General features: G+C 35.6%; 1 protein-coding gene across 4 annotated transcripts in view; it reads right to left on the bottom strand.

The window, feature by feature from the left end:
- The window catches only part of LOC149578355 (uncharacterized), a 93799-nt gene that overhangs the window by 62727 nt on the left and 18412 nt on the right, over positions 1–12660 (bottom strand). For all 4 annotated transcript variants that reach the window (XM_089828403.1, XM_089828401.1, XM_089828417.1 and 1 more), the window contains exon 2: positions 3814–3867. In XM_089828403.1, the coding sequence (XP_089684529.1) occupies positions 3814–3867 (54 nt within the window). The remainder of the gene's footprint in view (positions 1–3813; positions 3868–12660) is intronic.

The raw sequence follows: 12660 nt of genomic DNA, 5'->3' as shown, positions 1-12660 counted from the left end.
TCGGGTTCTCTGGATGCAATTACACGTAAAGAGATTTACATGTAATCGTTATTTTTATGCGAACATGCAAATTAGGCTCGAAGGATGGAAATGCATGAAAATGAGAATGAAGTATGAGATTACATGTAAGTGTGGATAAGGGATGAAATTACATGCAAAAGTATATGGAGAATGAGATGCAATGTGCTATGGCGTGTAATGATGGATGTGGAATAAAACGATGCACTTGCATGAAAAGGTGAAAAGTGGAACGAAGTGAAATGATCTTGCATTTTTAGGAAAGAACTTGCAACTTCTTTGAAAGAAGAAAAATAAAACAACAAGCAAACAACCAACAAACTAAACACAAAACGAAAACATACCTTTGGTCTTTGACTCAAACATGACAAGAACAAAGTTGCTCTCCTATGCAAATTTGAATTTAAAATTTGGGGAAATTCTTAACACTCAAAAATGGAAGTTCTCTTATTTAAAGAAAAATTGCACTTTTGATGGCACATCTTGGGACAAATGTACAAAGATGAAAGGAAATATGCAATGAAATAGCAAGGAATTGAAAACTTCAACTTACTTGGTGATCAAAGAGTCAAATGTGGAGAATTGATTGGTTTGAAGAAAAGTTCTCCAAATTCAAATCCAAAAACAACTATATTGACTCCTTCAACTTTGCAAATGATGGAAATTATGAGCAATGAATGGACGTTTTTGCATGGATATGCCAAAAGCATGGTCTCTTACCTCCAATACACAAGTCATTATTTGCTAAATATCAAATATAGGGATTTTTTTGCCAAAAACATGTTCTTGGAATACCATGATATGGGTCCTTTTTGACAACAAATGGCAAAAATGTGTTCTTTGATAACAAGTATAAAGCACAAAACCTCAAAACGATTCCTATTTGAGCAAAAACGTGATCAAAATTGTCCCAAATTTGGGTATTTTATGCAAAAACGTGACTTCAAAATGCCATGAAATGAAACGGTTTTTGTATGAGATTCAACGTCTATGGCATAAGAATGTATGAAGATGCAAAAACGACCTTGGTCTCATGGATTTCAAGTCATAGCATGGGCGGATCTAGAGTTTCTTAGCAAAAACGTGTTCTTGGGATGCAAGAACACGAACAATTTTGCCCTCTGCAAATTCATGATCTTAGGATGCATTTGTATGTGTTTCAAAGGCAAATCGCACTCTCTAAGGCACTTTGCATGTTTTAAATGGCATGAAACTAGTCTCTTATGCAAATTGCACTCTTGGAATGCATTTGCATGTTTTAAAAAGCATGCATTTGGAGTCTAGATGCAAATCGCATTCTAGGAGGGGCATTACATGTTTTAAAATTTGTCCATACAATGCATGTAGTGCAAAATCGCACTCTCCAAGGGTCACTACATGTAATGCATTTTCATGCCTTTGAGCCTTTAGATGCAAATCACACTCTTGGAGACCCATTGCATATTTTTAAAAAGTGTGCATTTACATGTTTTAAGTATTTCAAAATGCCTTTCTAGTGCAAAATTGCATTCTTTAGAGGCATTTACATGTAAATAGGTTGAAAAACATGTATACGCACAACTTAAGTGATCAATTAAGCACATGTTTAAGTGATTTTTGAGGATATATCACTTAAGTGAAAAATAACATAGACAGTACATACTTTAATTACTATGTGCAAATATCATTTCAAAAAGTAATATTTTACTTAGATGTTTAAAAATAAAACATAAAGTAACTCAAAAATAAATCAAACTATACAATTCATAAAGTCACTTAAAGTGAAAAATTTAAAAAGCAACTAAACATAAAAATATAACATAAAGTGTTTTATAGTCATTTAAGTGATAAAGTAACTTAAAAAACATAACATAAAGTGAATTTATGTTATATTTTTTAAAATGTGAATGTCAACATGAAAATATAACATGATTTTTTAAATCGTGCAATTGGATCTGGAGAGTCCACTTTTTGGGCACTTATTTGGTCATATATTTTGATTGCCAAGTCCGATTAAGCCCTCAAATAGATCGAATCGAAGGGAAAACCGAAAGCAATGATTTGAGCAAAACCAAAAGACCAAAAGCAAACAAACACACACTTAAAAACAAGAAAAAGGACTTTGAAGGCTTCAAAGATCAAGCATAGGCTTAACAAACAAAAAAACTAAAAGGTCTTGACGAAAGCCTTCAATAAAAGGAATTATTATATTAATTGAGGTCAATTGGTTGATCAATGTCAGCCAATTAAATAATGAACTAAACTCAAAGAAAAACGAAACTAAGTTGAAAAGGCTTCATATTGTTACCTACATTATGTGGTGACAAAATGCAAGACAACCTGAAGATGCATTCCAGGTCAATGAGGAGGAGAAACCACCAAGATTAGTCGGGGTTCCATTAGATGAGGATGCACTTCTCCGCATGGGCTATGACGAAGATGGGTGATTTTGATGCAAAGTTGGTTGCTCTAGATTAGGAGATGACTTTTTATGTATTTTGATTTTTATATTGAACATGAAACTATATGGCAGCACTAAGCCTTTGGACATTTTGGTTTTGTATGTTAAACTTATTTACATATTTTTATTATCATGTGCATATATGACATTGACAATGAATTCTGATGTCCAAATTTTGAATGCGTATTGTGTTTTGAAACACGAAAATGATGTAAACTTGTATGTTAAGGCTCTATGATGAATAAGTGGCATGCTTTATCAATATTTTCATATGAATGTCATGTATATTTGCAAATTTCCTTAAATTTAAAAAAAAAATCCTATATTGTTCATAGTCACCACTTTTGCCCCCCTCCCCCACTCCCCGTGCCCCCCCCCCCCCCCCACCACCCAATTTTGGCAAAAGAAATTCTCATCCCAAAAACCTGCCCTCCCCCACCACCGCCCTATCGTCTACCATCCTCATCCCAGAAACTCAGGGTAACTTCTTTCATGACATATCAATATTCAAGGAAACTTTAAATATTTACCATTCAATCTTTACATTCTCTTGATCATTGGAAATCATTAAAAAATTGCTCTTCATCATAATATTTCGAAGGCAATAATCTTTATCATGTACCACTCTTTTCTTTATACTATGAAAATTATATCAAGCCCAAAGTCATATTAAAAAAAAATCTCAAAGTCAAAACAAATGTGAAATAGATGGAGTATGTGTAATTTTAATTAGCAGTTTAGAACAACTTACTCTTGAATCATTTATTTAAAACAACATAGGCAACAAGCACTCAACTATACATTCATCTTGATTTTGCATATTGGCTGACTTCTTTCATGACATATCAATATCCAAGGAAATCTTAAATATCTACCATTCAGTCTTTACATTCTCTTGATCGTTGGAATAGATGGAGTAGGTGTAAAAAATCCTACTCTTCAATCATTTGTTTAAAACAACTTAGGAAACAAACACTCAACTATACATACATCTTGATTTTGCAATTGGTCAACTTCTTTCATGACATATCAATATTCAAGGAAATTTTAAATATTTACAATTCAGTCTTTGCATTCTCTTGATCATTGGAAATCATTAAACATTTTCTCTTCATCATGGTATTTCAAAGGAAATAATCCTTATCATGTAATGCTATTTTCTTTATGTTATGAAATTATATCAAGCCCAAAATCATTAAAATTAAGAAACAAAAAAACTGAGTCAAAAGAGATGTTAAATAGATAGAGTATGTGTCAATTCAATTAGTAGTTTGCAATTGCAAAACAAGTGAAAAAAACTATGAGATGTTCAAGGCTTTTCTCTTAGCTTTCCCAAATCATGGCAAAATAATTACCTTGGAAATCAAATGCAAAATCCGATGACAAAGAACCAATGTTTTTCCCGATCCCTAGAAAACAATATAATTACTTTAGTATATTACATATTAAAGAAATATAAATCATGAAACTATCAACAATTAGGGTGTAGTCAAATGGAAGTAGTTTTATTCACATTTACAAATATAAGAAGATAATATGTAGAGAACAAATTTGGAAAGCAAATCGAAAGCATTATTTCATTTATTTCTCTAAAATTAATTAGCCTAATACAATTATTAATTAGAAATTAAACTTACAATTGTTAATACAAATTTAAGCTAACTTATTAACTGCACAATCATGTCAATTCAAACAGTACGAAAATGAAACTGTTTCAGAATATGATGTCCCAACAAAGGTAGAAAACACAACCATTTGAAGTCCTACATTCTGCCAACGTTATAGTTATATATATCAAACCAACATACAAAACACTCTTCTTTAATAGCGGAGCTGTAATAATCACATCATCCAAAGAGAAGATAATAAAAAGACCAAGCAACATGATCAAGTTATCAATATAATCGTAATAAAATCTCTCAATTACTATCGCTTTGGGATTAGGTTAAATAGACTCAATCAGCAAGTCACTTTGCAATGAATGGTTCTTTCAAGCAATAAAGTAAAACTCGGAAAAAATAACTAACATACCATCTATTGCAATAATAGATAAGCTTCTATTGTTAGTTAATGGTTATCTGTTTGTAATATATTGTAAATATTAGAATGTTTCTATATTTAGTTAGCTATAGTTATCTGTTAGCTTTCTTTAGTTTTCTTTTAGCTAGAATAGAATATTTCTATTCTTTACGATTGTTTCCTATGCAAACATTGCCTTATTCTTTTGTATTTATAGACATCCCGATCTCTGTTAATAACAAGCACGTATTTTACCAGTTATTTCGTAATATGGTATCAAAGCCAATACATAAAAAAAATTCAACAAATTTATAATTTCTTTCAATATTATTTGTTCAAATTTTTTAAAATTATTTCAGTATCTTTCTCTTCAACCCACTTAGGGTTTCTAACTTGAGAAATTCGAATGCTAAAAATCACGTTTTTTTGTGCAACTCTACATACAAGAAAAATGCATTTTTTGTGAAAAATCTGACAAAAATCGTGATTTTCAGGAAGATATTCCTATTTGTAGCGTCTTTAGGTTGAAATATGGGCTTCTCTTGGTTTTTAATGGAACCACGACTTGGTTTATAGCCGCCATTGCCGTTTTCTGAGGCCATTTTATCATACATTTTATGTTGGTCACGTGTCTACTACACTTGCATTTTTTGGGTAAAATATGTGTTTCTTTTGTGACAACCCTTCATTGTCTCTGTTGTCCTTGCAAAAATGCCTCCATTCTAGAAAAAATCGAGCCTTTTTCAACTTGCAAACACCATTTTTTCTTGCAACTTCGATCTCCATGGCTACCGACTAGGGTTTTCTTTGAAACCCTAAATTTTGAGCTAGGAAAATTTTTTTGATTACATTGGTGAGTTTTTCGAGATCTCAACTAGGTTGTCATCCGATTTTTCTAGGTGCCTCAATTTTCGAGCCAACGGATCTAGAAACTAATAAAAAATTCGTTTTGAGTTTTTTGAGTTCTCTTCTAGGTCACCCTTCAAATTTTCTAGGTCTTCCATTTTTTTGCCTTGAAGAACATGCCTTCACAGAGACACACTTTTTCATTAGAAAATGTGTTATGGCATCTTTGACAAATATACTGCTCGAGAGCAACTCAAAATTCAATGATCGAAATTATGGCACTTGGAAGTAGCGTATCATAGCAATTTCTGAATATCAAAATACCAATTAGATTGTTCTAGGTGTTACACAACGTCCAACTGCACCTGGCACTAATCAAGATTCATGGGATCTGAGTAATCGAGAGGCAGTTATGCTTCTCAAATTATCTATCGTTGATGATTAGCTCTCTCAGATTCCATCAGGCAAGACAGTTGCCGAGTTATGGGCACATCTCAAAGGTCTTCATGAGACTCTAATAAAAGCAGAGCTTTCTTCTTGAAGAACACTATGTTTTCTATTATCATGGATGAGAGAACCTCGCTCTAGGCTTACCTAAATAGGATTTCTATTATCAATCGCTTGCCATCGGTTGCAAGATGGAAGAAGAGGACATTGCGGTCATCACTCTCTGAAGTTTACCAAAGTCCTATGAGCATTTTATCAAGACTCTCAACATTATGTCTTCTGGTGTTGATGTCAAGTTCACTGATCTCTGCACACTTCTGCTTCAACAAGATCGATGGAAACAACAGTTCGATAGCAGTTCCAACTCCACCGCCACAAAGAAAGCCTTCGCTGTTAAATCCTTTCAGAGGGATAAAGGCAAGTCTCAGCAGTCTTCTCAATAGAAGTCCTCTGCTCTAGCTTCAAAAGGCTTTCGGAAGAAGAACATCCAATGCAACTATTGCCACAAGTTTGGCCACATGAAGGTTGAATGTCGGAAACACTTAGCAGCCAAATGTAAGCAATCAGGTTCGCAACCCAAAGCAAACAGTGTGGAGTATACTGAGCAAATGGAATCTGCCTTTTACGCTTTCATAGCTAAAAGACCCACAGATCATGTGAAGTCATATGCTGGTTATATTGATTCAAGTGCCTCTTGTCATTTCACCCACTGCAAAGATTGGTTTACTAACTGTCAGCCTTATTCAAATTCTATTATTTTTGGTGGCAAAGAAGAGTACACTGTTGTCAATAAGGCAACATTCAAATTAAATTTGTTGGTGGGAATCTCATTTTCCTCGATGTGTACTATGTTCCAGGGATGGAACTAAATCTACTCTCAGTCAGGCAATTGTTGCGACATTCTCCACACTTGTATCTCACCTTTAGTTCACATTAGTGTACCATCACTAATAGGGTGACTCAATCTATTGTTGTAGTAGGTCTTGAGGATCATGGTCTTTTCTGACTTACTAATTCTGATGATTCTTGGGACTTAGCTATGGCTTCTCGGCAATCTTCTATTAGCACACTTTGGCATCAACAGTATAGGCACTTAAATGTGCATTATCTCTCTCAGCTTACTTGGGAAGAGCTTGCTCTCGGTTTGCCAGAGATTTTGACTCAACAACTTGGAGTTTGTGATACATGTCAGGTTGGGAAGCAATATTCCACACCTTTCACCATTGGCGATTCATGGCGAGCTTCTCAAGTATTTCAACTTGTTTGTGCATATATCTGTGGCCCTATGACCACTCTTGTTCTTGGGACCAAGTATTTTATGTTGTTTGTTGATGATTTTAGTAGAAAAATGTGGGTGTACTTTCTTAAAAAGAAATCAAACGCAATTCCTATATTTCAGAAGTTTAAACCTTTAGTTGAAAAAGAGTCTAGGAAATCTATTATTACTCTTAGATCAAACAATGGAGGGAAATTTTGTTCTAATGACCTCTCTAGCTTCTTGGATACTCATAGCATCAAATGCCAGTTAACCACACCCAACACATCACAATAGAACAGTGTAGTTGAACATCGGAACAAAAAATCACCAAGATGCCTCAATCCATGCTCCAACACAAGCATGCTCGGAAGAAGTTCTGAGCAAAAGCAGTTAACACTACAATTTATCTTTTGAACCGGTCACCCACAATGTTGGTCAAAGGTAAGACTTTGGAAGAGGCTTGGTCAAGTCACAAGCCCAAAATCAATCACCTGAAGGTTTTTGGCTCCCTTGCTTTTGTTCGAATCCTTGATGCATCAAGCACCAAGTTGGATGCCAACAGTCAAAAACTCATGCTTGTTGGATACAGTAGTCTTCACAAAGCCTACCGCTTGATCGACACTAAGACATCTCGTCTCCTATATAGTCATGATGTAGTCTTTGATGAGCAGCGAGGCCCATCCATGTTTGTTTCTCATGTTCCTGATCCACCAAGCCAACCTATGAAGGCTCATAATTTGGGAGTTAGGCTTCCATTGGGTCCACCTGATGGGGGGCTCTAGTAGCTCCTACAGCTCCAGCTATACTAGTGATTCCTATACAGACACCTCCAGCTTCTCCTATAGGATCACCTCGCTTTGTAGATGCTTCACCTAAGTTTTATCTAGATTATTTTGATGAGGAACTTGATCACCAAGCATCTCTTGATACTAATGTTGGTCATTCTCCTCTCTGGCCTAAGTGATGGGCTAAAACACTTGCTAATCTTCGTAATGATGAGCTCATTGATGGGAGAACTACTACTCGAAAAAAGAGCAAACCTACAGAGTCTGTTAACTTCGCTCTCATGGCCAACATTCAGTGTGTTTGAACCTCAAACATATTCTGAGGCTAAAGGAATTCCAGAGTGGGAACAGGCCATGACATCTGAACACCAGAGCCTGCCAAAGAATAACACCTAGGTCCTTTCCGATCTTCCACTAGGGAAGAAACCCACTGGCTGCAAATGGGTTTACAAAATCAAATACAAATCTGATGGTACTTTGGATATGTTCAAAGCTCGTTTAGTTGCAAAGAGTTTTTCTCAGTACCAGGGTATTGATTATGAGGAGATCTTTGCTCCTACTGCAAAGATGAGCACAATCAGAATAGTCCTAGCCATGGCAACACAATTTTGCTAGAAGGTCCATCAGATGGACATCAAGAGTGCTTTCCTGAATGGTGATCTCCACGAAGAAATCTACATGGCACAACCTCCTGGTTTCAAAGTTGTCGGTAAAGAACATCAAGTTCTCATATTAGTGAAAGCTCTCTATGGCTTGAAGCAAGCCCCTAGGGCATGGTACATAAAAATTGATAAGTACCTCAATGATCAAGGCTTCAAGAGGAGTTCTTCAGACTCAAATTTGTATATCAAGACTACTAACAATGACATAATCCTTCAAGTTATTTATGTGGATGATTTGATCATCATTAGTAGTTTGACATTTTTTATTCAGGGAATCTAACAGAATTTATGCCAGTCTTTTCATATGAGTAACCTTGGGTTCATGCATTATTACCTAGGTGTTGAGGTTTGGCAACAGTCTTCTGGTATATTCATCTCTCAATCCAAATATGCCAAGGCTATGTTAGACAAATTTCGTATGTAGGATTGCAAGCCTGCATCTACACATGGCCAAGTCTGATTCTCCTCCTGTTGATGATACTACATACAAGCAACTAGTAGGGAGCCTCATCTACCTCCCTGCTACTAGGCCTCATATCAGCTCCGCAGTCAGCTACATCTCACGCTTTATGACCTCCCAAGACTGATCATTGGATGGAAGCAAAGTGTGTGGTTCGTTATGTGAAGGGCACTTAAGATTATGGACTTCTTTACTCTCGAAGTTCTAATCCTAAACTCGGTGGGTTCACGGATTGAGATTGGGCTGTCATGTCCCAAATTTGAATGTAATAATTTAATTTAATTAATTAATTAACTAGTCCCAGAATTTAAATAATATAACAAAAGGACTTTTAATTAATTAATATGGGGCCCAAGTTAATAATATTTTCATTTGTGGTTCTAATTGATTTAGTATATCTCGGACCCATTTTCATTTAATTGTGTCTGTTGGTAGGTGTGGTTGTCGGCTATCTTTTTACACCCTCGGAAAGGTTTCCTCGAGGGGTATTTAAGCACGACATGTAGGTAGTAGTTGGTATGCGATTTGGATTATTTCTTTGTACTACGAATTCTCGTTGGGACTCTGTCGTTCGCCATTTCGGAAGTGAAAGATCTTCCCTACTTGGCTTTCAGGTTTTGGTGGGATTCATCCCTCACCCTATTCTGTTGTTGTATTACTTTGCTCGGATCTAGCAATTCCGCGAACTATCTTTGTTTGCAAATACTTATATATCTATCAATTTGTGATTTGGTTTTCAATATTTGTAGTGGCATTGTTTGGTGTCTCTGGCAAATGCAATCACTTGTACTGATAATTTTGAGCACGGCCTGAATCATTGGCGAAGCAACCTGCAAGACCTTCCATCCCTCAAGGCACTATACCATTCGTACACATACAGTACATCAACCTACGACCAAGATAGATAACGTATGGCCTTCGTCAACCTATTGTCCATACTGTACGGCCAAGGCCCAAATACCATACGGCCTGTCCCTCCTCTGAAGTATAGCCAACTACATCTACCTTACAACCACCCATCAAATACCTTCGTACGGCCTCTTGAGCCTACCATACGGCCATCTTATTATCTCCCTGCCCACGCCGTACAGCTCCCAGTACTGATCATAAACCATCATTGACCGTACACCCCCTTCCTGCTCGTCGTGCAATTACCTGTGTGTGTCATACGCTTGCCAGTCACACCGTACGAGAGCCTATCTTACCGAGGGCTTCCCATCAATTCGTACAACCATTTCTATTGGCTCACTTAATCATCATTTTTGCAAATACTTGAACAAGAACATCACATGGGCAGGCTCTGTTGACGATAAAAAGTCAACTTTTGGATGTGTTAAGTTTGGGATCTGGTGTCGTCACCTTGACCAGTAAGAAGTATCAAGCAGTTTCTCTCTCCTCCACCGAGCCTGAATACAGAGGAACAGTTAAGGCGGGTTGTGAAGTTGTTTGGCTTCGTCAGATGCTTGGAATATGCAAATGTCACCAACAAGACCGACCACTTTGTTTGTTGATAACGAAGGTGTTATCAAGTTAGCACGAAATCCAGTCTTCCATGAACGAACCAAGCATGTGGATGATCACTATCACTACATACGACAGCTGGTTGTAGACAGAACAATAGACTTGCAGTATGTTCCTACCATAGATCAGACTGCAGACATTCTCACCAAGCCTCTTGGTCCTAATAAATTTGTCAAATTTTGAGGACAACTTGGTGTTGTGGATAGATTAACCAATAAGGGAGAGTATTACAATAATAGATAAGCTTCTATTATTAGTTAATGGTTATCTGTTTGTAATCTATTGTAAATATTAGAATATTTCTAATATGTAGGTAGTTGTAGTTATCTATTAGCTTTCTTTAGCTTTCCTTTAGCTAGACTAGAATATTTCTATTCTTTATGATTGTTTCCCAAGGAAACATAGCTTTATTCTTTTGTATGTATAGACCACTCGGTCTCTATTAATAACAAGCAAGCATTTTACTAATTAATTCGTAATACTCTCCTTATTTCTGCCCAAGGACAAATTGAGTTAATTAAATTATAAGCTAAGTATATTAACTAAGGTATTGATCAGTTAGAAGGGAAGTTGTGATCTCTAGAGGATTAATTAATCACTAACAAAAGGTGTGATCAAGGCATAGAACGAAAGGATGCATCCACATATTAGTGGAGGATCAATACCATTCCAGTCAGAATCATCAATTATTTCTATTTCTCATTCTCATCCATATTTGAATCCCCCTAATTGAGCAGTAGTCTTCTGAAGACAAATTCAGGAACAACACCAAAGATATCACCATTTGAATCTATATATCAGACAAGTGATTACTTGAGGTGGGTGGTCCGATCAGACCCAAACCACATTATCAATTGCATATTTCTAAAGAATTATCAGGCACAACCACTATTGTATCATTGCTATAAACGATAAGAAGAAGATCAATAGGATAATTTACACAGCTATATCTGAGACAATGGGATTAAATCTATAACATCAAAATGACCAAGCCTTTTACATTGCAGATTGGAGTATAGCACCCATATCAGAGATAACCATAGCACAATTCACATAGCTAGATCAGAAACAGAAATGGATGGATACTCCATCATATCAAATCAATAAGATTCATACTGAATATCAAATATATCCATTGCTTCAATATAGTTGAATATCACATATTAATTGAGACATCGATTGTATGACATAAGTTTTTAGTATTTTCAATATATAACAGTAGATAAGTTGAAAGATTGTCATTCTAACATAAGTGGTATCATCAATATAAGTCTAGCAAAGTATCAAGATATCGTATTTTTCTTCTGTAAGTCAAGTATTCAATTAGAGAGAAGCCTCTGCAATTGAATTATAATTAAATCGTCCCATAATCTCAAGAATTCACATAAGGGGATATTACAGAGTGGTAAAAGAGATAGCTATCCTGCCAGCCAAGGAAGAGACTAACATGGGAGAATTCGTTAATAAATTAAATCAATACATGGAGAAACAAATAGACAACAACAGATAGCACAATTATTTCAAACTTACAAGCATTGACCTAATAATCAACACTGCGACTGAAGCATCGATTCATGGCATACGAATTATATTATAATGTCACCGTTAGAATGAAAGCATAGAAGTACTCTGCTATTAATGCATTTTATCTGCTGATAATGTATTTTACCTTCCCTAGATGCATTTCCAATATTATTGGTTTCAGAATAGAAAAAGTAATGAGCTTGATTTCAATATTTCTGTTGTTATTTTAGTAAGTAGCATTATAGACAATTCTGTGTTCTGGCAATTCAATATCTATTTTCAACTATTGCTAACTTAGAATAAATCAGAAAAAATCAAAAGTAGAGTGCTGCCCATTACAGACCTATTCATTTTTCACTCCATTTTAATCATGCTATCATCTGAAACTTTAAATGTACACAAGCATTGATCTTTTGGATCCATGAAAAGCAAATTAAACCCAATGTTCCTACTTTTGAAACTCAATTGGTAGGTCTAGGTGACTTGCCATGGTTCTTAGCCTTCCATGTTCTTTGTCTCCCTAAATGAGTTGTTTCTGCTTCTTGTTCTTTTAGGTATTTAGGTTGCCTACTTCTCTCCATGTTCAACTCTTCTGATATGTAAGATAATTTTGGGTTTGACCAACAAAGATTGTTATCCTTCACTTGCAACAAACAAAAAATTTACTACCAGCTACAAAT

Source organism: Cupressus sempervirens, chromosome 1, assembly GCF_028749045.1.
Source record: "Cupressus sempervirens isolate cs-2001-9-10 chromosome 1, ASM2874904v1, whole genome shotgun sequence".
NCBI classification, from domain to species: domain Eukaryota; kingdom Viridiplantae; phylum Streptophyta; class Pinopsida; order Cupressales; family Cupressaceae; genus Cupressus; species Cupressus sempervirens.
The sequence above is the reverse complement of the archived record's forward strand: the minus strand, read 5'-3'. Positions and strand labels throughout refer to the sequence as shown.